Here is a 25,704-nt window from a genome sequence, read left to right as displayed (position 1 = left end):
ATGGAATATAAACTGTTGTCTGAGATAGAATCATTGTCTTTGCAATTCATTCCAGCCTGGTCTTCCGGGTATTGTGACCAAATTCTCTATCGTCTTGTAGTAGGCTGTTTAGCTATGTCAGTCATGCAACCACACACAACTAATTTTGACACAGCCATTCCCGTAGGAGTAAAGTAAAATTCCCTTCGCCTCGGATTTCTTGGTTCTTATCATCAAGTCTAGACCTTCAATCAATTAGCCTACTTGATATATTCCTGGCCCTACCGTCCATTTGCGTGGTGATCTGATGAAGCCACCGAACAACGCTGATTGGTCCGGGCGGGGAGTGCGGATCATTTTTTTTTCTGCCAAAATATCAAAGTCCAAAGCTCGAAAGTTGATCACGTCCTAGTTTGCCCTACTTTGCCACAGAATTTCCTCCATCCAACATGGATGCTTTCAAATTGTTGACCCGGTCAACAAGATTCAGCAAGTCGGCGACTGCGCCGGCTGCAGAGTCGACTGCTCGTCTGCCCTCGACGGGCAAGGCGGCGAATCCGCAGCTCTTCCGAACCGCCGCGGGCGAGAAGCTCGAGTCGGAGAAGAACAAGAAGAAGAGAAAGAGAGGCGCTGCTGCTGCTGAAGAAGATGGCGAGAATGATGCGGCCGAGCTGGACTTTTTCCAGTCCTCTAAGCGCTCTGCTGCAGCTAAGGCGGAATCTTCTGCCCCCGCCAAGGGCGACGAGGAACATACCTCAGACCAAGATGATGAATCCGATGAAGAGGATGAAATGGATGAAGTCGAGCGTCGCACAATCCTAAACTCGCATAAGATCAAGGTGACCGATCTGCGGGACCTGGACGAGATCCAGCCCCAGCCTGCGGCTACCACAGATTCCAAGAAGAAAAAGAAGAAGCAAAAGAAAGAGGAAACGCCCGTTCTCAGCAAAAAGGAGCAGAAGCGCGCGCGGCGCGTGTATCCCCAGCCTCTGACTTCGTTCAAGGAGCTGCGCACGAGGTACAAGATCTCGAGCCGGTTGGCGGAGAATGTTGCGGAACAGGGGTTTACGGTGCCTACGGAAGTGCAATTGGGAACGTTGCCTCTGCTTCTGGGTGATTCGTCTGTTTCAAAGTCTAATGAAGAGCCTGATTTGCTCGTCGTGGCACCAACTGGCAGTGGAAAGACCCTGTCGTTCTTGGTCCCGGTGATCAACAAGATTGTTCGACACCATCACTCTTCGCAGTCTGATGAGCATGGCATCTTGTCCATCATTGTTGCTCCGACTAAGGAGTTGGCAAGTCAGATTGTGAACGAGGGGCGGAAATTGGTGGCTGGTACGGGTGTTAAGATTACTTTGATGAAAAAGGGCATGCGTGTGGTGGAACGCGATGACGAGAATGAAGCCAATGTCCTTGATGAGGATAGCGAGGCATCTGGGTCCGACGACGAGGAGGATGATGACGACAAGCCGAAGAAGGCGTCTAGCAATGTTCCAGTCACCAAGAGCGATATCTTGGTCACTACACCACTTCAGCTTGTGAACGCCCTCTCGGAGCATCAGACCAAGCCCATGGCTAAATTACCCCTGGTGCGCAGTCTGGTCCTCGACGAAGCAGATGTGCTACTCGACCCGCTCTTCCGTGAGCAGACCCTCGACATCTGGCGCTCCTGCATCCACCCAGACCTACGCGTGAGCCTTTGGTCGGCAACCATGGGCTCTAACATTGACGACCTCACCCGGTCAACGATCAAAGAGCGGCAAGCCGACATTGGACAGACAAGCACCACACAACACCCGCTTGTCCGTCTCGTCGTCGGTCTGAAGGACTCTGCCATCCCTAACATTGAACACAAACTCGTCTACGCCGCTACTGAACAAGGCAAGCTCCTTGGTCTACGCCAACTCCTCCGCCCAGCCGCCGCTACTGCTTCAGACGTCCGTCTCCGCCCCCCATTCCTTATCTTCACTCAAACTATTCCTCGTGCCATCGCCCTGCACTCCGAGCTTAAATACGACATCCCCGCCGAAGCAGGCGGCTCGTCTCGCATCGCCGTGCTCCACTCTGATCTATCAGACACGCAGCGGTCTGAAATCATGCGTGATTTCCGCAAGGGCGAGATCTGGATCCTCGTGACAACTGACCTACTCGCCCGTGGCGTGGACTTCCGCGGTATAAATGGCGTCGTAAATTACGACATCCCCAACTCCGCCGCCGTCTACGTGCATCGTGTGGGCCGAACGGGCCGTGCTGGCCGCGAGGGCGGTATCGCCGTGACATACTACACCAAGGAGGATATTCCCTACGTCAAGAGCATTGCCAACATCATCGACGTCAGTGAGAAGCTGCGCGGTACCGAGGGCGAGAAATCTATTCAGAAGTGGCTGCTGGACTCGCTACCTGACCTGAGCAAGAAGAATAAGAAGGAGCTTAAGAAGCACGGTGTCAAGGCGCGACAGGTTTCTAAGCAGGTGGGCGAGGGTAAAGAGGGTGATGGGAAGGGCTTGCGGAGGATGAGGATTAGTACGAAGAGTGGCTTTGAGAGACGCATGGAGAATCGGAGGAAGGGGGCTATTGAGGCGAGTCGCAGTCGGAAGGCGAATGAAGAGGAACGCGGTGGTGATGTGAGTGATGCTGGGAGTTGGAATGGGTTGCAGGATTAGATGAGGGCTTTTTGGATGCATTGTACAGGGCGGGACTATCGATTGTTGAAGGGATTATATACCAGTTGTAATTATCAACATGTTAACGCATTCAATCATGAAATCATTCATCGTTACTCTGCCTTTTTGGGCTCTTGACTCTGTCCTTGACTTGAACTTTCCCCCTGGGAACCCTGTTGAGGCCCTGGGGGCGGCGGCGGCTCCTCCGCAGGCCTCCTCACCAACTTCACCGGCACAAAGGCCTTATCCAATTTCCCCTGTTCCTCCAAAATAGCCTCACAGTCATCCCCATCTCCATCAAAATAAAGCGCCCACTCCCCCTCCTCCTCTTCCACCGCCACAAAATTACTACTCTCCTCAAGAGTAATCGTCCGCTCGTCTTCTGTCCAATCCCACGGTCCGACAATATGCGCCACGCTCTGCGTGCGGTTTCCGTATTTCATCTCGTGCGTGTTGACGTCCGCGTAGATCCAGTTTAGTAAAGGTGGATTGGCGGATACGTAAGTGGGTAGACCGAGGCCTCGATCGAGGTTTTTGCTTTCGTCGAGTTCGGGATATTCGATGTAGAAAGCGAGGGCTGTGAAGGCTGGGATGGACCGGTCTGCTGGGTTTGGGTGGTCGAGGTAGACCTATAGAAATCGCCGTCAGTACTTAGGTATGCGCAAGTTGAAGACCATGTTTTGGACAAACCTTGTCATTTCGAACGACCAGTCTTCGCCCATTAATGTCGCGATCATCATCTGTGTCACCATCACATTCCACGTCGATGTTGAATTTGGCCATTCGTCGCGCATCTTCCTTGCGCTGGTTCGCTTTGCGCTGCTCGCTGACTCCGAATGCCACCCCCGTCGTGGTCGGGATGGATGTGAGGATTAATAAGCCGATGACCATGATGTATGGTTGTTCGAATCGAGCTTGTTGTGATAAAGTATGTCGAATATCTAGGCTAGATCGCGCTAGATTGAATATTCGTATCGAAGGAAGGGTTCGGATCGCAGTGTCGTCTTCACTCGTGTGGCGAATTGCAAATACCCAGTTCCGCTGTTTTATACATTTCACCCTGTCGGTAAGATGTATTTTCGCAGACTCTGATGAGATCCCATGAGGAAAGCAGAAGAAGCATGGATTGTAGTTGGCAGAGACTGGACCAAAATGTTGAACGCCATCTCTCTTTGGCGCTGGAGGGAAGAACAACCATCGACGTCATCGCCCCACACGTGATATTGGTCGCGTGAACGTTCTTCCTTCGTTGTATTGCATTCTTCAACCTCAACTCCCGCTGCTCTTTCTGATGCTACTTAATGTCTTGTCATCGAGAATTGATCATTTCGAGAGAGAAAAATTTTCTATTGAATCTAACAAAGACCTCTATTCTATGTCTAGGGTCATGCTAATCTATCGTGTATCGTCTATTCGTGGTCTCATGTGGCAGTGACAGCAGCGGCGCTGGCCAATCCAGGGCTACTGTCATACTTGCTCGCTCCATCCCCAAACGGACCACCAGCACTTCACAGCAAGTGCATCGCCATCGGAACTCTCCCAGTCATCGTACCCGATCTCTTCACCCTCTTCAACGACTGCCAAACCGAGATCGGTCATGCGCTGGCGAAACTCTTGCACCTGCGGTAGATACGCATCGCGCAATGGCATCTCTGCGACAACGCGAGCATCTAACCCCTTGCTCAGCCAGGGCGCGATTGTGTCCACCAGCCACTTGGGGTGGTTGGGTGAGTACAATGGATCGGCCGCGAGGATCACGTCGAATCGCTCTTCCGCGGTGGGCAACGGTGTAGGCGCAACAGACCAGTCCAATATACCGGTGGTCACAGTACCCTCGGTGTTGTTAAGCAGCTCGACATTCAGAGCGGCATTGTGAGCCAAATTCGGCACGATCTCGGGGAGGTCGGTCAAATGGACCGTGGCTGACTTGCCCTTCAATGCTGCAAAGGATAAACCCACCAGACCAGTTCCCGAACCAAGTTCAAGAGCTCGAAGTGGCTTCTTTTCTTGAGATGCCCCGGTCGAAGGGCCAGTCGAGCGAGCGGGGACGAGTTCAGGCGGAGACTCGAGCAGTTTGTGCAGGCGGCGGGAGAGCAGGTAGGACGACACCCAGGTCTTCATGCCCAGGTTGTCCGAGGTGAGAGAGGGTTCATGCAAGGTGAGGGTATAGTCCTCACCAGAGGACGTGGGAATACTGAAAATGCGCGACATGGCCGGCATGGCTAGGCGGAAAGCAAAGGGTTGTCAGCAAGAGGACACAGGGTGGAGAGGAAAGAGCAATCCTTACCGGTACGGCCAGAGCGTTCACTGAGACGAGCTCCCGCAGCATCCCACACGGCCTCGCGCAATTCATCGGTCTCCAGCCATGCCAACGGACTGGAGATGATCTGGGTGAGATATCTCGTCACCCCCGCCGGCTGGACCGAGGGTCCCTTGACAGCCTCCGCACTGGTACCAAACGTGCGTGGCTGTAAAGCCAACAAGGCGAGCGCCTTGAGGAGATCGGTCCCCGATGCCTTCTGGTAGATCTGGGGCAGATCGAGCACTGTAAATATTGGCGGTCTCTTATCAGTTCCACTATCTCGGAAGTCGGTGGACCGGGTATATAGGCGTAGATCGTAGACATACCGTGAATTGGCTCGTCAGTTGTGGTACCGATCATGACAGGCGAGATGCTGAGCCCGTAGGCCTTGGAGGCTTCAATGAACAGGAGAGAGCCTACCTGACAGGCCGAATAATTGGGCGACAGTCGGATTTATCTGCGGAGCCCAGCCTGTGAAGGCCGCCGCCACGCGGGAAAAGAAAAATCCCAAAGAGGAAAGGTTGGCTCCGGTTCCGCGGATCATGTTGTGGCCTTATCGCCTGACATTTTACGCTACCAGGAACGATCCATAATTGATTGGAAGATCGAAAGTCCCAGGTCGTCGAACCGATTCAGATAATTGGAATTTCAAACATTCGATAAGTATCATGCGGAAATGCTAATTCCCGTAGATGCATAAGACGGACTCGAAAAACAGTACCAACTGTAGAACAGGTTGGGTTATGACCTCCATCACCCTCAAAACCAACAAAGCGAGGGATTCAACGCCGTGGATCAAGCCTACTATATCATTTTACAATTACATTTTTCTCTACTTCGTCTGCTTCCGGGGACGTTAGGAGTAAATTCAAGATCCTGCGAATTTCTCGCTCTGCAGTCCGAAATTCTTCACCAAGAAATCCCCTATTGCTCTTACCATGGCTATCGATGAACGTTCTGATATGCCTATGTCCATTGTAATTGAAGAATGCCCAGCCAAGCTAAAGTCGAGGGGGAAAAAACCTGGCCAGAAATCAAGTAAAGGTATGTCCAAATCCGATAAACTTCTCATGCAGAAAAAAACAAAGTTGCTTCGAAGCGATAAAGTAAAGTGGTATCTATCAACAGTCCCATAATCATTGCTCAAATTGAACGCCATTCCAAATGCATGCAGCAGGCTCAGTTTAATGTTGCCTTGAAGCCTTGGTAGGCTTGCTCGATATCAAACGCAAGTTCCCGTGCCTGATCCTCACTGAGCTCTTCGGTGGCCCGCATCTGATTAAGCGCTATCAACCATTGAATGATCTTGCCACGGTTTTCAAAGTCTCCATCCGTCACTTTATTGACTGACTGGATTACCTCCGACAGCAATGGATGTAACGCATCCTTCGAGACCATGTTCAACTTCAGCGCATCGAGGAATGTGATGAAGTTCTCCGTCGCTGCAAGGATGAGACTACCCGATGCGCCTCCAGCAGCGCCTCCAGCTCCCGCGGTACTAGCTTGTGGTGCGCCGTGTGAGGCTTGTTCAACAGTCGCCGGAAGACCGATGCGAAGTCGTTCGGTTGCGCGAGGACACTCCAACTGAGCAGGATATTAGGAGCAGGCACCAGGGATACGGAGGAACCAGAATAGACTCACACCCCAGGTTCTCTTGAATGTTTCCAGATCAACGAATTCTTGCGACACGGATTCATCGCCCAGACTGGACTTGTATTGCTTCAATAGCCTCGTGCATGTCTCAGTATACTCCGCCTCGGTGACCACGTCCTTGATGTAGGCCTTTTCCAGTCCATCGAGGGTAATTATGATGCTGTATATTTCCGCAAGTGATTCGTAGAGATCACGTTCCCCTGAGCTCGAAACCAATTTCACTTCCTAGGGTCACGTAAGTATGGGAACCTCACGTTCATGCCACCAAGCATACCTCATCGAGATTAATCGTGGCCGATCGGGCCGGATTTGGGGTGTAGCTGTAGGGGGTCGGGGCATATGACAACGGGCGCTGTGAATACATCTTTGACAGAGATGTGCAAAGTAGAAAACAAAACAATGTCAGACTGTATACCCCGTCAATCGTCCAGTAAAGTCGTCCGTCGTCCCCTCATGACTCGCCGAGGCGGAGCTTGTCCTTATCGGCAGCTCCCAAAGGCGGTCACGAAGGCGGACCCGCCGATAATTCCCCCAGCCAAATTTTTTTTTCTTCGGTCCGCTGAAACTGAAGAAGAAGCGCGTATATCTACAGCCAAATCTTTCACCATGGCCGGCGCTAAGAAGTCGACCAAGAAGTTCGAGAAGAATCATCTCAAAGATACTCTCGAGCGACGCAAGGCTTCAGCCAAGATCAAGCAACGTCACCACCTAAACGAGAAGCGCAAGGCCAGTCGCCGAGATGCCGAAGCTGACGACGAGCCTGATACTGAGGAGGTTAAGAAGCAGAATGCCTTTGCGGAAATGAATGTTGATGACTTCTTCGCTGGTGGCTTTGACATTGCCGATGCGACCGACGGCAAGAAGAAGAAGAAGGCTAGTAAGAAGGACGTTACTCCCACGACAGGAAAGCGCAAGCGCTCCACCAACCAGGAGCAAGAGGACGAGGCCAGCGAAGGCAGTGCTGCTAGCGATAACGATGATGACGACAATTCAAGCGATGCCAATGATTTCGATGCGCACAAGGATCAGCTCGAGGCATTGAAGGAAAAGGACCCCGAGTTCTACAAATACCTGAAGGAAAATGATGCGGAGCTACTCGACTTTGGCGCCCAAGGCGACCTCTCGGAAGTGGATGAGCTGAGCGAAGGAGAGGCTCCTGAGGAGGAAGGTCCCGCTAAGAAGAAAAAGAAGAAGTCCAAGAAGGATGAAGAAGAGGACGAGGAGAAGGTCATTGAGAATACCCTGACAATCCCTATGGTCAAGAAGTGGCATAGCTTGATGGAGGAGAAACATTCGATTCGGGCTATGCGCCAGACCGTTCTGGCATTCCGCGCCGCTGCCTCTGTTAATGATGCTGAGGCTCCAGAGCAGAAGTACACCATTTCGGACCCCAATGTCTACCACCAGGTTCTGGTCACGGCGCTGAATGTCGTTCCCAAGGTTCTGGGCCACCACCTCCCCGTCAAGGAGACTGCTGGGGGCAAGATTCGGGTTTCTCTGGACTCCAAGAAGTTCAAGACCTTGACTCCCCTGATCAAATCCTACACTTCTTCCGTTCACCAGCTCCTGGTCAATTTGTCTGATGCGTCAACTCTGAAGTTGACCCTGTCGGCCATGGAGCCTATGCTTCCCTATCTGCTCCAGTTCCGCAAGGTCCTGAAGACCCTGATCAAGACTGTGGTCGGTATCTGGGCTGACGTCTCTACCGCTGACGCTACTCGGATCACGGCATTCCTCTTGCTCCGCCGCCTCATGGTTCTGGGTGATCCCGGCATCAAGGAGACCGTGCTCAAGGCTACATACGAGGGTGTGGTCAAGGGCAGCCGCAACACTACCGTGCACACTTTGGCTGGTGTGAACTTGATGAAGAACTCCGCTGCTGAGATCTGGGGTATCGACCAGAACGTTGCCTACACGACAGGTTTCAGCTTCATCCGTCAATTGGCCATGCATCTGCGCAGCAGCATCACCAACACCTCCAAGGAGTCATACAAGACCATCTACAACTGGCAATACGTACACTCCCTTGACTTCTGGTCGCGTGTTCTTTCCCAGCACTGTGACGGCCTCGTCGAAGCCCAGGCTGGCAAGCAGTCTGCTCTGCGCCCTCTCATCTACCCTGTCGTCCAGATCACCCTCGGTGCTATGCGCCTCATCCCCACGGCACAGTACTTCCCTCTCCGCTTCCAGTTGACCCGTGCCCTGCTGCGTGTCTCTCGTGCCACCGGCACCTACATCCCCCTTGCCTCCTCGCTCATCGAGGTCCTCACCTCGGCCGAGATGCGCAAGCCCCCCAAGACCAGCACCCTCAAGCCTCTCGAGTTCCACACCGCCATCCGCGCACCCAAATCCTACCTGCGCTCGCGTATCTATCAGGACGGCGTTGGCGAACAGGTCGCCGAGCTTCTGTCCGAGTTCTTCGTCCTGTGGTGCAAGCACATCGCTTTCCCCGAGCTGTCTGTCCCCGTTATCGTTGCCCTGAAGCGTTGGCTGAAGCAGGTCTCCGCCCGCAGCGGCGGTAACAAGAACGCCAAGATCAATCAGATGATCCTGCTCCTTGTGCAGAAGGTTGAGGCTAATGCCCGCTGGATCGAGGAGCGCCGTCTGAACGTTTCTTATACCCCCCGCCAACGGACTGAGGTTGAGAACTTCCTCAAGGACGTGGACTGGGAGTCTACGCCGCTGGGTGCTTTCGTTAACACGCAGCGGAAGTTGCGTGAGGAGCGTGCTACTATCGTTGAAGAGGGCCGTCGTGAGGAAGAGAAGCGTCGTGCCGAGGATAAGAAGCGCGATGAGGATGAGTTGATGGAGGACTTTGGCAGTGATGGAGATAGTGATGAGGGTGAGGATGAGGAGGAGATGGAGAGCGAGGAGGAGATTGAAGATGAAGATGAAGAGGAGAACGAGGATGAGCTGGAGATGGAAGAGGAGTAGTCCTCTTTATTTCCCTGCTTGTCTACCCTGTTCTGTACATTCCATTATAAAAGAATTCCGGCGTCTATTTGGCTTTCATATGCAATGCATGAATTAAATATCCTTCTATCAAACCTATTCACGCCATAGAGCAACCTAGACCATGGAGCAAGAACAGATATCTCATCACCCTCACTCACCCCGTAATAGCAAAAAGGCATATCCAAGAATCGACACAACGCGATGGGTATCTTCTGCCAATCAGACGCTAAGTCAAGTCGCACCAAAATCAAGTCATAGTTACATTATTGTATCATCCAAAATCAGACGGAACCAAGAGGCATCCGATCCAAGCCCCAATTCCTCGTCCGCTCCCTCCTCAACGCAGCATCCTCCTCCTCCGCCCACGCCAAAGACTCATTCGGCAACATAACCGCCTTATCAATAGCAACGGGCAAACCCCGATGCCGTCCCCTCAACGCCACAGCGGCAAGAATCAATTTACTAATCGTATGCCACGCCCCGCAAAACGAGTAATTCTTGCCCGGATACCCCACACTAACGCCCACGCAGCCGTACGCAGAAACAACCTCGAAAATGATGTTGAAGGTGCTAAATGCGACTGGTTGGTCGGTGTAGTGGTCTGATTCGGCGATGGCGATGAAGAGGACTGCCAGGGCGATCCACCAGATGTCGTGGCTGAGTTGCGAGCGGACTTGTTGGTGGACGAAGTAGCCGCGCGAGGATTCGGAGAGGCTGGGGCGACCCATGTGGTGGCGGACTAGGTCCATGAGGACGTTGCTGCGGCTCGTGTTGGCGCGGGTTTCGGGGGTTTCGTCGTCGGCGTAGATTCCGAGGGAGCGTTCTTCGTAGACGTTTGTGTTGCTGGAGGTTGTGAGATTGGGGGTTTTGGTTGGAGCGCTGGTTTGGATGGATGGACTTACCGAATTGTCACCAGCACGGGGAAGGCGGAGACATACTAGCTAGATGTTAGTGGTGGGGTCGTGTTGTATCTAGGTTGATACTCGAGCTTACCATCATGAGGACTAAACAAGATTTTGTTAGTACATTGCTTGTTGATATAGTGCGGCATAGATGTAGATATGGACTCACCGTAGAGGACAAGAAGCCCCTGGCGCAGATCAGCAATCGTCACCACGTAGAAACCTCCAGCACGGACGGCTATATAAAGAGTTAGCTAAATTCAGTCTCATTTATCAGCGAGAATACTTACCCAACGCCTGGAACAGGCCATCAAGAACTCGATACTCGGTCGGTAGGGCCTCGATCTCCTTGTTGCCAATTGACAAAAGCTCAAACGCCGCCCAGTCAATCCCGTTGAGGACAATGATGGTAGCAAGAAGATACCATGTGTGCCGTGCCGGGAAAAGGTTAGTATAGACCCTTCTTGGATGGTCCAGGATAAAATCAAGGGTCACCCGCCACGACTTCCACGACGGCGAGTTGGGCAGCATCAGTCGCATGGTCCAAACGATGAACCGTAGGAAGCATGGATAAAGAGTATTACCGGCGAGAATAAGCATGCCGAGAGTGAGAAGTGGGTAAGCACTGGTGAACTAGTCAGCATACCATCATAGATTGGATAGGCCGAAAATCATACTTTAATTGCAAAGCAGTCATGTTCTCATCCAAAAGAGACATGCCACTGTTCACAAATGCAGAAACTGCAAAAAACGCGCCGGTCCAAAACGGCGAAAGCCCATTGACTTCGGAAACTTCGGGATGATTCGCTTCAAGCCATACGCCCATACCGATGATGCCGAGAAGCAAAAACATGATAAAGTATAACGAGACAATTACCGATAAGAAGGAGACCGCCTTGTATTCGACACCGCCGAGTTTCTCGCGCTCCACAGATGTCAAGCCGTAGAATTGCGAGTTGCGTGAGATAAAGCCCTTGGAGGAAAAGTATTTCTGTGTACCGCGGATGATTCCCTTGAGTCCGAAGGCTGAGGAATCGTCAGTATACAGAGGCAATGGTGGAACATCGCGGGGATGGTTGTTGAGGTCTGGTCGGGCGCCCACGCCAGCCATAGGAAAGACCCGGTGGTGGTGATGGTGTTGACGGGTTTGAACATCGCCAACGGTGATTTGATCGTCATCCACCCATTGAATCTGATCATCACGGAGGGCCGAGCATCCAGCGGGATTCTCTCGAACCTCCACCGCCCCTTTCGGCTGAACCTGGCTGTCTCCTTCATCGAGAGGAGCATCTTGTTCCGGCGTGGAATTCTGCAATTCCAGGGCCGAGGGACGACGAGACGCTTCACGCTCTTCGGAGACGTGTTTCAGCTTGTCCTCAAATGCCTGCTTACGCACCATGAGGACGGTACTCGAGATGAGAATGGCCGATCCCAAGATCAAGAGGATGAACAGGATAGCTTGTTGGAAGGTATTCAAGGTTGACAGGTCCACCTATTGCAGAAGATTAATCTTATACTCGTTGGGTCCTTGGAGGGCTGCAATGTAGAAAAAGGAGGAGAAAACATACCGTATTCAAACCCGCACCAGTCATGGCACTAACACACAAGAAGATGGCATCGACATAGGCCACACTCTTCCACGGGGTGGAAGTCAAGTAGAAAATGATGCTGGCCACCAGACACGTCGCGATGAAATAGAGATAGTGCAGCGTGAGGAAATTGCACGGCGGCAGCATTGCCATGATAGCTCGGCCCATGGGTGCTCGCCATTTGCGAGCTACACACAATCGTTAATATCATCATAACGCAAGCGGGGAGAGTGGTTGACGGGGGGGATTGTAAACTAGGGAAGCGGTATAATTGGGTGTAAAAGATGCGATAAAAAGAAACGAAAAAGAAAACATACGGATCAGCATCGCGTGGAATTTCATTCTGGCAGGACGATATTTTCGAAGATATGCCAATGACAAGAACGGAACGAGACCAATGGTACGAGGTCGGTGTCGGTGTGCAATGCAGCTTTTCTTGCGTTGCACCGTAGCGGCTATCACTTCAAGTCGATAGCTCGAGGAAGCTCAAGTAGTTCAAGCAAAGCTAAGTAAAGCTCCCTTCCGCTACTTGGCTAGTCGTCGGACCAGAATCCAAAGTACCCCGTAACGAGTTTAAAGGCGCGCAACCACTACAGGCGGCGGGCGTGTTGGATCAGGATGGCGAGGCAGCGAGGGATCATGGCTTCAGTTGTGTGGCAGGAGAGAAGAGGGGGAAATTGACAGACCGCACCACTGCACGTCCTGCAAGACTGTGAGATGCACGGATCAGATGCCTGGCTGCGCGCGTTGTGGGTTTTTTGGGCTTGGAAGGGATATTTTTTTTTTGGATCAACAAGTTGCCCCACTTGCGTGAGGGTGTGGCGGACAGCGGACCTCGGGAGGGAAAAGGTACGAAGGAGGGAGGAGGGTCAAATGGAATGTCCTTGGTATGATGAGTATCGAGAGACGATTGAGGACAACTCATCAAGAGTAGAAGGACGTTCAATAGAGAACATACTGAAATTGGAAGTAGCAAAAGACGGTGAAGCGGAGAATTACTGTAGTCAATTCCCGTTTGGGTCTCTCGCGTTCTTGGCGCTGCGTAGGGCTGGACCGGACTGACAGCCTTGAGGATCTGAGACAATCTAGACGGGATCAATATATTCCAGTAGACATGGAATGACTGTTACTTTTTCTTGGAATAAATTATAAATACACAAGCACACGTTGGGAAAGACGAGAAGAGCTGATCCAGCAGGGAAAGATCTCGTAAATGGTCATAGTAGTGGAAGTATCCAGCAGTAGATCTCTGTAGTCCTCGAGCAGGATCTATAATATGCAAGTCTGAGCCTTACTCTCAAAGGAAGTCGATTCAAACCAGATCTATAGCCTTGCTACACCATTCTTCCATTTGGTTACAAGATATCTTCATAGATGATAGTCCTTATGGATGATAGTCTTCATAGATGATAGTCTTCATAGATGATAGTCTTCATAGATGATAGTCTTCATAGATGATAGTCTTCATAGATGATAGTCTTGTATCAAATCACTCCTACTCCTCCCTCCTCCAATGCCCACTCTTCCCCCCAACCTTCTCCAACAACCTCACATCCCCAATAACCATCCCCTTATCCACCGCCTTCAGCATATCATAAACCGTCAATGCAGCCCCCACCGCAGCAGTCATCGCCTCCATCTCCACCCCGGTCCTCCCAAAACAACTCACCGTCGCCAGAATCCGCATACACCCATGATCCTCCGCGCTCGCGCCCGCAGGCCCGTCCAGCTCCACGCTCACCTCCACCCCCGTGATCCCGATGCCCGGGTGACATAGCGGAACCAGGTCGGGCGTCTTCTTAGCGGCCATGATGCCGGCGATGCGGGCGACGCTGAAGACGTCGCCTTTGTGGGTGCCTTGGCCTTTGCGGAGGAGGGCCCAGGGGCGGGCGTTGGAGAAGGTGACCGTGCAGGCTGCGGTGGCGATGCGTTTGGTTTCGGGTTTGGCGGTGATTTGGGTCATGTGCACCGTTTGAGATGGGGTGAGGTGTGGGAGGTCGGGGTCGGAGGCGGTTGGGAGGGCGTGGGATTTGGGGGTTTCGTCGGGTTTATCCGAGTTGGTGTTTTGTGAGGAGCGTTGGGGGTCTTGAAGAGTCCCTGTGCTGTGGTAGAGACGAGCCTGTGGGGAGACGGGGAAAGAGGGAAGTATATGAGGAGGAATCTTCGACCACGGAGAGGACGAGGTGGTTCGGGATCTACTCGAGAATCCTAGTCCTGCCAGCGCGGGCTTACTATCTATTTGCCTAATCAGCACGGAAGACTAGAAAGATCGAAAAAGGACAGAACAAGCCCGAGATCAAAACATGAATTTGATAAATACATGGCACATGGCACCGAATGGTAAAATGCGATAATCTGTGAAGGCCGTGACGACAGAAAGGTATCCAAGCCAAATTCCCATGGACATATACAAAGGTCGTGAAATCATTCCAATCATGAGTGTGGACAAGATGAAATATGGGAAAGGAAAAGAAGATGAAGAGAGAAGAAAAAAAAGGGACAGGCCTACCCACCGATGAGAATCATGGGCCGGTTCTTCATATTCTCCAACTGGCCCATTCCGGCGTGCTTGGCCTTCTTGCGTTTCACGGCCATACCGATGATGTCGAGAATCTGGCGTTCTCGTTCATTGACCAGTCCACCCTCGTCACTCAAACGAGCAGCGGCCTGGACTGTCTCCATAAGCTGAAGCTGGTTCGCGGCGGCTTCATCGATAGGTTGTCCATCATTCTCTTTACGGATGATATCTCGCAGCGATACCTCCGCATTCCCAAATAGACACACTTTCAAATTCCCGTCGCTGGTAAGTCGCAAGCGGTTGCATGTGCCACAGAAGTTATGGGTCATGCTCGTGATGAATCCGACCCGGCCCTCGAAGCCGGGGACTTGGTAGGTTTTGCTAGTGTCGTTCTTGTGGTCTTGCACTTTTTCTAGATTGGGGTATTTTTCCCGAATCACCGCCAGCATCTCCTGGTATGAAAACATCTTGCCCTTATTCCACTTGTTCCCGTCAAATGGCATGTACTCGATGAACCGCACCTCGATGGGCTTCTCACGGCCCAGCTCGACAAAGGGGACAATCTCGCGGTCATTCATCCCGCGCATCACCACGCAGTTGATCTTCAACTTGATGCCTGCACCGGCCTTGTTCATTTCCAGAATTCGGTCGATACTCTTCATCACCGCATCGAAGCCCTTGCGCCGCGTCATGATCTGGAACTGGAAGGGGTCTAACGTGTCCAGGCTGAGGTTAACCCCGGTCAGCCCGGCTTCGACCATAGGATCGAGCTTGCGATGTAGCGAGATTCCATTCGTGGTCAGGCATAGCTCACGCAGGCCGTATTGCCGCAGCTTGCCGATATCCTGCATCAAGGGCACGATGTCCTTGCGCACGGTCGGCTCCCCGCCCGTCAGGCGAATCTTTGTCACACCTTGCGAGACGAAAAGCGATGATAGGTAGACGATTTCCGGGGATGTGAGCAGGCGCGCGGGTGGCGACAGCTCGATCCCTTCCTCTGGCATACAGTACAGACACCGCAGGTTGCACCGCTCGGTGACGCTAATTCGGAGGTAATCATGTTGACGATGGAAGGTATCGGTCAGGAACTCGGAGAATGGCTTTGCGGACTTGAGTGCCGTGACTCGAGAGGAGGACGAGGAGGAAGCATCGCGGTGCGGGTGAGGCGGAGGAATCTCGGATGGCGCGGGGTCTGCTCGTGTCGAGGTGGATGCTGCTGAGCTCTGCAATCGAGTCTGCGCCGCGACCGAAGCCCACGACGCGGGGCGAATCCCCGTCCTGGGGATGGACAGGACCCGTTTGCACAGCATACCCGCCATGTGTTAGAATCCAGGAACTGACAGGATCATGGCGAGGGGGGGTGGTATTGGATATTAAATATATAAAATCCGTGTCCAAGGACCGGAGGTGAGGGGCTCCTTTGGAGTAGTACTACTGTAAGGAGTGGACAGGAAGTGGCAAAGCGTGGAGCTTATCGCGCAGCCCCCGCTTGGACATTCCTGGGGCGGTGACTTTGTTAAGTAAGAAGTCGGCGCCCTCCGCGGAGGTCACTCGTGTCCTGGTCCAGTGGCGTTTTGGCACCAAATCAGCGCCCGTAACTTGGTCACTCATCCACCCTCCGGCAGGGAGGAAGGGATAACAATTGGCTGGGCTAATGTTTACACAGGTGATGATTCATAAAGATTTCATACAGTACAGTAGTAATTATATCTACTGTACTCTATCAACTCCATACAATGACCGAGATCCCTCATTACTGCTTGAGTAGCTTCTGCACCCGCTTAACAAGGCTCTTCTCAAACTGCTCCACTCCATTCGACTGCTCGTTCAGCTTGCCCGCCTTGAGCACATACACTGACCGGCGTCGCGGGGTAGATTCTGTGGATTCCTCCTCTTCAACGCCCTCAAAGTCCTCATCAAGCTTGTGCTCCGTATCTCGCTTCCCTTCAACCACAGATCGGACCAGGAACCGGTCGTGCGAAACGAGAATAATGGCCCCGTTGAACGAGGAAAGCGCGGTAGCCAATGCGGTCACGGTGTGGAAGTCCAAATGAGTGGTAATTTCATCCAGAACCAGCAGCTGTGGTGATGTCCAGACGATTCGTGCTAGGGCAAGCCGGACTAGTTGTCCACCAGACAGTTTGGCCACGGGTACATCGGAAACAATGCGGCCAGCCAAACCCATGGACGAGAGCAGGCCGCGAATGGCCCCTTCATCGAGATGGCCTTGTGTCTCGGCCGTCAACAATCCCAGTGCGGTCAGATGAGGCTCACTCCGACCGCGCTCCTGCAACTCTTCGACTGAATGCTGGCCATAGTAGCCCACCTTCAGTCGTGGATGGGTTGAGACCTTGCCCTTTGACGGCGGGATCTGGCCGTTCAAAATACGGACCAAAGTAGTCTTGCCAGACCCATTGAGCCCCATGATACCCACGCGATCACCGATATGCACCACGAGATGCACATCATCTAGAATGAGCCGACCGTTCTTCTGATATGAAAAGTTGATCCCTTCTAGCGACACCAAGGGCCCAGGAAACCGCAGATCCGTCACATCCGGCAGCGCCATCGATGCGCCTCGCTCATCCTGTGGCACCTCGATCTCCGCGCGGGAAGTGAGAAAGTACCCGGCCATATCACGATTGAGCTTGAAACGATGTCCATTGGCACTGACTTGCAGACCCATCCGATCATCCACTTTCTTCTGTCGGGACTTCGCTTGCCGGAGCTTATTATCGTCATTGGTTTTCTTCCCGGCCTTCACGGTCTCGCGAATACTCGCCTCCATTTGTGCTTTCTGTCGCTCATGTGCTTCCTTCATGCGTCCCCTGTAAAGCTTCTGCTCTTCAAAGTCTTGTTCGTAGGCAGCGAGATTGCCTCGGAAATAGGTGAATTTCTGATCTCGTAGAATCACAATCTCCTCGCAGACGGCGTTGATGAAGTCGCGATCGTGCGAGACTAGAAGGATCGTTGTTTCCGATGTCTCGCGTAGTTGCTGGAGATAGTTCTCGAGCCAGATCACTCCTAGAAGATCCAAATAATTGGTCGGTTCGTCGAGAATCATGATGTCCGGGGACTGGACCAGGACGCTTGCGAGCAAACATCGCATCCGCCAACCGCCTGATAGGGTAGAGACCTTTTTCTCAAAGGTTTCTTCTTTGAATCCGAGGCCTAGAAGAATCCGACGAGCTTCTTTGTCCATGTCTGCCAGGTTCATCTAACTGAGGTAAGCTTGGGGTGGTTGGTGCTAACAGTATTGGGCAATTTACATCTTCGATCTGCGATTGCAAGGTCTGTAGTGTCTCTGCCGCGGCTTGTGTATCCACCTGAACGGCGTCTGCATCAATGTTCTCGGGGTCTTGAGAGAGTCTGTAGAGATAGAGATGAGCTTGGGCAGTTGTAAATCATGAATCTCATGTATCTTCTCGATTCCGTACCGTTCACTAACAGACTCCATATTCGCCTCGGCAGTCTTAAGATCCTTTCTAGCCTGAAACCCCCTCGCCCCACTTTTCAGATCGGCATTCTTATGAGCCAGGAAAAGATTCAACTCTGCCTGTTGATATTGAATCTTGCGAATCGCCTTGACAGGTTCCAGCGGATCTTCCGTATCGAAGCTTTTAGAAAGGACTAGCTCTTCGTCAGTCACGAGCGTTTCGATGTGAATAGAGGTATATGTATTCTCACATTCTGCCGTGCGCACAGTCTCATTTCTGGTTTCATCACTGCTGAGAACTGCATCCAGGATGGTCCTGTCTAGTCTCAAGCTTCCGTAGCCTCCAGATTCATCTTCCACTCCTGTTTGCTGGAGAATTGCAACGCGGGTCACATGAGGGATACCGGGGATGAGTTTATCTGCCATTGCTCTCAGGAGGGCTGCAAGTGAGAGTTAATAGATGTACCGAGATTAATCGGGTGGTTGGCGCGTACTGGACTTTCCCGTTCCATTGCGCCCGAGGAGACCATAGTGAACACCACCTTTCAGACGAAGATGAGCGTCGGATATAAGCTCTTTTCCAGATGCCTTCGCCTTGGACTTCCCTTTGATCTTTGGTTTTGACGCTTCGTCTGTGGAGTCTGCTGCAGCAGAGGCGATAGTAATACACAGACCCTCTACATCAATCTTCAAGGGGATAGGTTCAAAAGATCAGAGTTGGCTCTCGGTATGGGATTAAGCGCGTCCGTCGCACACACCTCGGTTGATGGATTCCCATCCAGCAAATGAAACCGCGTCTGCTTGCACGTCGCAAGGATAGTCGGGGCCGAAGTCATGATATTTGTTTGGATTCAACTCGGCTGTCAATGATGATTGACGATTCGTTGGCCGGGAACGTGACAATTGTGGCAGAGACAAACTTCATATAGAATTGTGGCGCGGATAGGCCTCGGTCGCGATTAGACTTCTCGCCACCAGCGATCGGTTGATTGAGAACGAAGATCCTTCAGAAGAGTCATTGCCAAGCCATAAGAAGCGAGAACAATCCACAATCATTCATACTTGATGCACACTTGCGACTGTTGGTTGTCGCATTTTCTGGGGTCGGGGTCCCGAAATGGTTTAGTCTGAGGCCTCAGGCCGTTTCGACGCATTCCACGGGTGGTGGAGTTTGCCGCCTTCTACCCAAGTTCAGTGCATAAGACATGTTGGGATTGAGTTATTTGATGTGTGACTCTTATACCAAAGACCGCTTTTAAGTTGTTCGGATATTATTCTGTGAGTCAGAGCGCTTCCGACTCCAGTAGTTAAGTGGGTCCGTATATGTATATGGTTTTGAGACTGGGTCTGTAATTTTTTTGCTTAGAAACGCACAAATTGTCCTATAGTGCTGTGATCAGACCTTGCTTTATGACTATGCATTGTCTTCTTTAAGCCACTGTGCTAGAATTACCGACAGCACCACGCTACTTTTCTCTTGGCAAGAATAAGCTAAGTTTCTAATTTTGTAGAGGACCTCAAGGTTCATACCGAAGGAATCTACTTGCCCAGGTTATGTACTACGATGTTTGTACATATGTGGTTAATAATACTTTAAAAATTTACATATACAGGGTCATATGATACAACTCACTAACCCCCCCCCCCCCCCCACTTCACCCCAACGCAGTCTCTTCTAGAAGAAAAACACAGTGAGCAGCACAGCCGCCACAGAGAAAATTGTAGAGAATTGCCCCATCTTAGCAGCATCTCCGGTAAACGGGCTGCCAGGTGCGCTCGTCGTCACGGAGGTTGTCTGTCCGGAGACAGTATTCATCGTTGTAGCATGAGTAGCACCCCGAGCGGAAGTAAAGGATACGACGCCAGTTTTCCGGGCGTCGGACGATTGTGCGTGTGGAATAGTATAGTTACCACTTAACCCATTGGCGGGAACATCGAGCTGGGTAACTGAGAGACTGGAATCTGTCTCTGTGCCCTGAGCAGAAGTAGTACTGGTAGTCTGAATCAGACCCGTTTGAGGATTGATTGGGATTGTTCCTGTAGCTTGGGGAGCTGTGGCTTGAGTACCCTCGGGACAAATTGTTGTAACATATGTGACTGTCTCGGTCGTCACGTATGTTGTTTGTTGGTGTGCAGGGCAATTAGTGACCACGGCAGCACAAGAAGTGATTGTATGAACCTCAGTCGCTGTGACAGTATAAGTCGAAGCACTTGGTGTGCTCCCACCTGATTCCTCCGAGGACTGAGTCAAAGGAGATGATTCGCTCGGCGCCACGGTTGTGATAGTAAGCGCTGTTGAGCTGGCTGCAGGCTGTCCCGCAGTCGGAGTTGGAGATGCTGATATAGACAAAGGAGATAGGCTAGAAGCGCATGATGAACTGCTCGGGGACGCGTCGGGCGATGACAAGCCCGCAGGAGATGAAGAGGGGACAGAACAGGGGACAGAAGAAGAACCCAAAGGAATGACGTCTGTAGAGACGGAAGATGTAGCCGTACGAATCAACGGAGTTGACGACAACCATGTAGGAGAAGACACCGGGCTGGATGTCCTGGAAGAAACTGAGGTCGACGACTGGATTAGTGGTGCCGAGGAAGGCGTTGAAGACGACGGTACTATGGAAGACGGAGAATAACCCGGGACAGAAGGAGAAGATCTCGAAACAGAGGACACCGACTGGACCGGGGAGGAAGTGACAATAGCAGACGAAGACGGAATCGGGGTCGGGCTCGAGGTCACAGTATAAACAACCTCGCCAGTTGACGTGGCTGAGTAGGTGTCTGTAACCAACCAAGTCGAGACGCAAGGACTGACAGTAGCCGCATAACGGAGTACTCCCTGATACGGCCCGCCAGGTGTGATAGTCACATCGCCTTGGAGCAGATAACAGGTAGCACCATCCCAAAAAACTGCACTACAGGCAGATTGGACTGCACAACCTGATGTACAAGCCCTCAGTGAAAGGCCTCTGGCGGCCTCAATGAGACTGCCACCACTGTATGAGGCTGCACAGGTCTCCTGCCACACTGCCCCATATGTGTTATAGTATCCATCGCTACAGGCGATCTGCATGGAAGACGCAACAGTGCAGCCAGCGATGGCGGATGAGGAAGTGGCGACGCTTGAGGTTGGGAAGACCGTCGTAAAGGTACTGGTGATCTCCCTGGCAATTGACAATGGAGCTAGGACTGCCATTACCAGAGCAGGTGGAAGAAGCTGTTCTCTCCACCGGCCCATGTTGTTGAATAGTCAAACGAATGTAGAACAACAATTTAAGAGAGAAGAAAAGGGGCACTTGCAATGATTCAGATGATATTTATTCAACTGCTCGCTATATTTTACCCTGTTTTCCATTTTGTGTATGGATTCTATCAAGTCCCTGCAGCAAGAGTAATACTTGCCGACGAACTCTACTTTAGTGGGGCGATTGTAGACTAGGACTACTCCGTAGTAAGTTTTCAATGGTGCGATCGTCAAAACTCCACCTGGCGCACGACGGACTGTTTTTTCCAAGGCATTTTATCCTGGCTAAGTTGGCTCTGATCTGAAGAATTAGGTGCAGAGCCAGTCAAATTGCGAGAAATTCAATGTCTTTGTCGGCTGAAGCCGCAGTTCTCGGCCTCGCCGCCGCAACAACTTACCCAAGGAGATAGCTCTTTTCTTCCAGAATTCATGGCAAATTTGGCACCTCTCTTCTCTTGCCTGGATCATAGCACAGATACATTGCCCTCCATTTATCTCTTTCATACCAGTGAAACAGCCAAGCTGCCTTATCATCTCCTATGTGCAAGCTATATGCCAATGCGAACGCAAAACTCCTCGACTATGTCTGTACCGCTTACAAGAGAAACAGAAAATCAGCTCAAATTTACAATCTCAGTATAGCATTGAAGTTTCTTGAAACCTGGGGACCATTCGCTTAAGTCGAGTCCACTCAAATGGATGTAATACGATCTGCCTTGATCTGCCGTCTGGGCGGGTGTCCCATCCTCTGTTTTGAATGAATCCATCCCATTGCTACCTCGTAGTCATCCACACGCCGGCTTCTACTTGACGTGATTGTTACCCGACACGAACTCAACCTGGAAACTCAAAATACCACACTTCCAAGAGCCTCAGCATCACTCTTTTCCCAAGGATACTGTTGCTCTAAGGACTGAACAAGCTCCCGATGCGTCTCACTTCGAGGAGAAATCGACAATTCGAATGGAGCCGGGTGGCTAATCACACCTGGCAGGAATTTCAGAGGCACATCTTGTATCTCACCATTGCGTATCGGCTTTGAGATATTGAAAACTGCCAGAGACTGTGCAACAGAAAGGAACACATTTGCATCTGCCAAAGTACGCCCTGGACAGACCCAGCGGCCAAATCCAAACACAAGTAGGTGAGGGTCTCGTTCCGGGTGTGGGTTCTCGGGTGTGACGAGGAAACGTTCTGGTTTGAAGGCCATGGGATCAGAGTAGACCTTTTCATCATGCGTAAATGCCCTGGAAGATGGAATAAGCGTCTATTGATCAAAATATGAGGGCAGATACACACCATATATTAGCAAGAATAGATGATCCCTTGGGGATCAAGTATCCCTCACAGATATCATCCTGGCTTGAAGCGTGTGCAACGCTCATCGGAGCAACCGGGTGCCATCGCAGTACCTCTTTCGCTAAAGCATTGATGTACGGAAGATTTTCACGGTCCTTGAACTCCGGTAACTGATTTCTCCCAACCACCATGTCAATTTCCAGCTGCGCCTTGAGTTGCGCTTCCGGGAATAATGCCATGGCCAGGAAGAAGCTCGCAAGAGAGGATACAGTCTATTATCTTGTTAGCAATTCACGAAGCAATGTCGTTATTGACTGGTACTCACTGTGTCCGCTCCTCCGGCGTATAATGACCCAGCCGACCATTTGAGAATATTTTCATCTTCCGATCCTGGCTCCACGGGGTTGGTCTCGAGAAGGTTGGACAGAAATGATGGTGTAATGCATCCGCTTTGCATTTGTTGTCTTACAAACTCGAATGGAATACCACTGAACGCTTTTACTCGTCTCTTATATGCCTGGGCTGTCTTGATGAACCCCGCGCCAGGCAGCCAAGGAGGCAAATATCTCACTAGTCGAGTTATTAGAACAACTGAATAAATTTGCTCCGCTTGTCCTAGTCCGGTCACTCACACATTGGGAAGAAATCCACGGCCCATGTTGCTGGGAGCAAGGCGTATGAGAATTCCTCCATCGCTTTGTCGGCCAGATCCACGAGGGGATCCTTACGATGAGGCTCAATGGTGTAGCCATAGCCAATCTTTAAGATAATAGCCCCAGCCTCTCTATACATCATTATTATTTACGCAACCATGCAGTATACATCGGGATAGCGAGAAAATATCCACTCACTTACGAATATGCTGTTGAAGCTTTTCTGGCGTGTCCAGGACTCTCAGTAAAAAGCGAGCGACCTCGGCTTGTTGAACTTCGTTGAAGGAGGATACGGATTTGTTGGACCCGATCTCCTGATAAATATTCTTTCGGGTTTGTCGAACATGCTCTGGTTTTCGGAGTGCTCCGAGAATCTCGTCGCAGCCTGACCTATGGAAATCAGCTTAATGTCATCGTTTGCAAAATTCCCCTTTCATCTTACATGTCAGCAAATGTCTGTTGACGGCGCAAAGAGTGGATCGCTGATCGCTTTTCCAGGAGTTGCACAGCCAGTTGAGCATCGTTCAAAATGATAATAGTTGTTCCCAGCACACTAAGGGAGCTGATGGGTCCTAGACAGAAAAGCTCGGCCTCGAGTGCTTTTTATCTTATGGAGTCACGTTCTTACCAAATAGTTTCTTATGTTTAAGCCAATGCTGCCAGACTTGCTCGTCTGGTGTAGGCAGGTCCATCAAATTACCAATGATTGGCTTGCGCAGAGGGCCGGGGGGAGAGGCGGAAGTCGTCTTTTCCGCCCCCGGAGGACAGTGAAGCCATATAAGCTTATTAAGACTACGGATATACTGATCCATAAAGCAGACAACATGGTCGATAGTACGATTTGAGAAAGATGGAATCAGTCAGAAGAGGGGAAGTTCTGCGGGTTGAGCTGCTTTTAATACTCTTCGGAGGCGCTGACATTGGCGTCAGCTCTTACTCGCATTGATTTTTATTGGTATCGGAGGCAGGCGATTGAGGGTGGCATTGCAGTATACTTGCATTGTCTCAGACAGGTGAATTCATTTAATAGGTGGTCTTGCTGCAGTTTTGTGGGGCTGCTGTAGGGGTAGCAGGCTGTTATGTGTCAAAGTACATACTTGCAAAACGGCCGGGTTGGTAGAGGTGGACCTGCCCCTCCTATATGGTTCAAATACTACAAGGACCTCCTTCGCAACAACCAGGCACTTCTGTTGGATCACGTAGCCCACGGTACTTGGACCATCCTGGCCCGAATTGTTGATCGCATTAGCCAAGTGATAGAGCAAGTATTAATCTTGCCTAGAAGCCCCGTGTTTGGGATAGTAATGCTTATATAGTTCGTTGAATGGGTTGAACCTGGATGTATATAATTTGCAGTGCTGGTCCAGTGATTATTTTTTTTTTTTTGTTGATCGAATTAGTGTCATACTAGGCGAGTAATTAATGCGAGTCGATACACCATTTTTGGAAGTGCTTCTATGTCTGGTGGAACCCAGGCGAGTTATATATAACCATCAAAGGCGACAATGTCCAAACGACTGCTATAAACGCCAGGTAGGTAGGCGAGTCCTTCAATATGAAACATTTCCCTTCAAACTAATATATTTGTATAAAGATACAACAACTGCTAAGAGTAAGACTAAATGCCGTTAATAATACAGTGGCAGTTCAAAAGTCTGAAACCAGGGACCGAGAAAACAGGCCGTCAAAATATGCCTCGATTTTATGTTTTTAACAGATCTTTCTGAATGTCCTTTGGACCCTCTTTCTAGATATTCCCCCGGCATCTGTGTTTCAACTTGTCTTTCAAAGTATAGCTGATGAGATGGGTTTGAACTTTTTTGGGTGTTGCAAACTTATGGATCTCCACTGTAATTCAACGACGCGGGATAAGCCCATTCAGGTTATTGACTTCATGTATTATAGTCCTAGAATATCAAAGTTTGACCAATCGAAAGCACTAGTGGTGTAATGGTTAGCATGCATCCCTTCCATGTACAACTCCGTACCAAGGAGGCAGGATGCGTTCGGGGTTCAATTCCCCGCTAGTGCATTCTTTTTCCTTTTTCCTTTTTTTTATTTTTAAATCTTGTTTCTTTTACGACGCTGCTTATCATCATCGTAAGCGCAGAATTCTACGTTAGATGTATGTCTAGGATGTACTCCGTATATATATATATATATATTTTAGGAATACTAAAAGGTGGTGACACGGTCGCATGTTATATGCCATTGTAATCATCACCGCAGGATAATATTTATTTGCAATTTACATACCTCGCCCGTGGGTATTAGTTGAACATCTTAAGGATTCCACAGTAAACTACATGAGTCAAAACATTGATAATCGTACATCGACAGCACTAGTGGTGTAATGGTTAGCATGCATCCCTTCCATGTACTCGGTACCGAGGAGGTAGGATGCGTTCGGGGTTCAATTCCCCGCTAGTGCAACGTCTTTCTTTTTGAATCCTTTTAGGCCACTCGAAGGCCCCGTCTGTTTTTCTCTGACCAGGAACAGAGTGTAGAGATCCA

General features: G+C 50.9%; 11 protein-coding genes across 11 annotated transcripts; 2 read left to right on the top strand and 9 right to left on the bottom strand.

Annotated features, from left to right (window-relative positions):
* Window positions 1-428: 428 nt before the first annotated feature.
* rok1 (RNA-dependent ATPase ROK1) lies at window positions 429-2,642 on the top strand (the record flags this gene model as incomplete). Its single annotated transcript, XM_056910071.1, has 1 exon — window positions 429-2,642. The coding sequence occupies one exon, from the start codon at window positions 429-431 to the stop codon at window positions 2,640-2,642; it is 2,214 nt and encodes a 737-aa protein (XP_056765775.1).
* Window positions 2,643-2,755: 113 nt separating this feature from the next.
* On the bottom strand, window positions 2,756-3,533 carry N7458_006688 (uncharacterized protein; the record flags this gene model as incomplete). Its single annotated transcript, XM_056910070.1, has 2 exons — window positions 2,756-3,271; window positions 3,333-3,533. 2 exons carry the CDS (start codon window positions 3,531-3,533, stop codon window positions 2,756-2,758), a joined length of 717 nt encoding a protein of 238 aa, XP_056765774.1.
* A 576-nt stretch (window positions 3,534-4,109) lies between these two features.
* On the bottom strand, window positions 4,110-5,304 carry N7458_006687 (S-adenosylmethionine-dependent methyltransferase; the record flags this gene model as incomplete). The annotated part of the gene is made up of 3 exons (XM_056910069.1): window positions 4,110-4,864; window positions 4,930-5,187; window positions 5,271-5,304. The coding sequence occupies 3 exons, from the start codon at window positions 5,302-5,304 to the stop codon at window positions 4,110-4,112; spliced, it is 1,047 nt and encodes a 348-aa protein (XP_056765773.1).
* Window positions 5,305-6,123: 819 nt separating this feature from the next.
* On the bottom strand, window positions 6,124-6,961 carry N7458_006686 (ESCRT-I subunit protein VPS28; the record flags this gene model as incomplete). The annotated part of the gene is made up of 3 exons (XM_056910068.1): window positions 6,124-6,528; window positions 6,586-6,822; window positions 6,872-6,961. 3 exons carry the CDS (start codon window positions 6,959-6,961, stop codon window positions 6,124-6,126), a joined length of 732 nt encoding a protein of 243 aa, XP_056765772.1.
* Window positions 6,962-7,203: 242 nt separating this feature from the next.
* On the top strand, window positions 7,204-9,531 carry N7458_006685 (mRNA-binding ribosome synthesis protein NOC2; the record flags this gene model as incomplete). The annotated part of the gene is made up of 1 exon (XM_056910067.1): window positions 7,204-9,531. The coding sequence occupies one exon, from the start codon at window positions 7,204-7,206 to the stop codon at window positions 9,529-9,531; it is 2,328 nt and encodes a 775-aa protein (XP_056765771.1).
* A 302-nt stretch (window positions 9,532-9,833) lies between these two features.
* N7458_006684 (uncharacterized protein) lies at window positions 9,834-10,994 on the bottom strand (the record flags this gene model as incomplete). The annotated part of the gene is made up of 3 exons (XM_056910066.1): window positions 9,834-10,489; window positions 10,546-10,692; window positions 10,745-10,994. 3 exons carry the CDS (start codon window positions 10,992-10,994, stop codon window positions 9,834-9,836), a joined length of 1,053 nt encoding a protein of 350 aa, XP_056765770.1.
* Window positions 10,995-11,091: 97 nt separating this feature from the next.
* N7458_006683 (uncharacterized protein) lies at window positions 11,092-12,211 on the bottom strand (the record flags this gene model as incomplete). Its single annotated transcript, XM_056910065.1, has 2 exons — window positions 11,092-11,946; window positions 12,023-12,211. 2 exons carry the CDS (start codon window positions 12,209-12,211, stop codon window positions 11,092-11,094), a joined length of 1,044 nt encoding a protein of 347 aa, XP_056765769.1.
* A 1,327-nt stretch (window positions 12,212-13,538) lies between these two features.
* Window positions 13,539-15,880, bottom strand: N7458_006682 (molybdopterin cofactor biosynthetic protein; the record flags this gene model as incomplete). Its single annotated transcript, XM_056910064.1, has 2 exons — window positions 13,539-14,238; window positions 14,553-15,880. 2 exons carry the CDS (start codon window positions 15,878-15,880, stop codon window positions 13,539-13,541), a joined length of 2,028 nt encoding a protein of 675 aa, XP_056765768.1.
* Window positions 15,881-16,314: 434 nt separating this feature from the next.
* N7458_006681 (ABC-F family ATP-binding cassette domain-containing protein) lies at window positions 16,315-18,833 on the bottom strand (the record flags this gene model as incomplete). Its single annotated transcript, XM_056910063.1, has 5 exons — window positions 16,315-17,778; window positions 17,831-17,930; window positions 17,999-18,437; window positions 18,492-18,684; window positions 18,756-18,833. The coding sequence occupies 5 exons, from the start codon at window positions 18,831-18,833 to the stop codon at window positions 16,315-16,317; spliced, it is 2,274 nt and encodes a 757-aa protein (XP_056765767.1).
* An 839-nt stretch (window positions 18,834-19,672) lies between these two features.
* Window positions 19,673-21,232, bottom strand: N7458_006680 (uncharacterized protein; the record flags this gene model as incomplete). Its single annotated transcript, XM_056910062.1, has 1 exon — window positions 19,673-21,232. One exon carries the CDS (start codon window positions 21,230-21,232, stop codon window positions 19,673-19,675), a length of 1,560 nt encoding a protein of 519 aa, XP_056765766.1.
* An 853-nt stretch (window positions 21,233-22,085) lies between these two features.
* N7458_006679 (cytochrome P450) lies at window positions 22,086-23,882 on the bottom strand (the record flags this gene model as incomplete). Its single annotated transcript, XM_056910061.1, has 7 exons — window positions 22,086-22,485; window positions 22,538-22,809; window positions 22,863-23,107; window positions 23,170-23,321; window positions 23,389-23,580; window positions 23,633-23,762; window positions 23,819-23,882. The coding sequence occupies 7 exons, from the start codon at window positions 23,880-23,882 to the stop codon at window positions 22,086-22,088; spliced, it is 1,455 nt and encodes a 484-aa protein (XP_056765765.1).
* Between the last annotated feature and the right edge of the window lie 1,822 nt (window positions 23,883-25,704).

The sequence above is a fragment of the Penicillium daleae genome, assembly GCF_028827525.1.
Source record: "Penicillium daleae strain IBT 16125 chromosome Unknown utg000006l_segment0_segment0, whole genome shotgun sequence".
Lineage (NCBI taxonomy): Eukaryota > Fungi > Ascomycota > Eurotiomycetes > Eurotiales > Aspergillaceae > Penicillium > Penicillium daleae.
The sequence above is the reverse complement of the archived record's forward strand: the minus strand, read 5'-3'. Positions and strand labels throughout refer to the sequence as shown.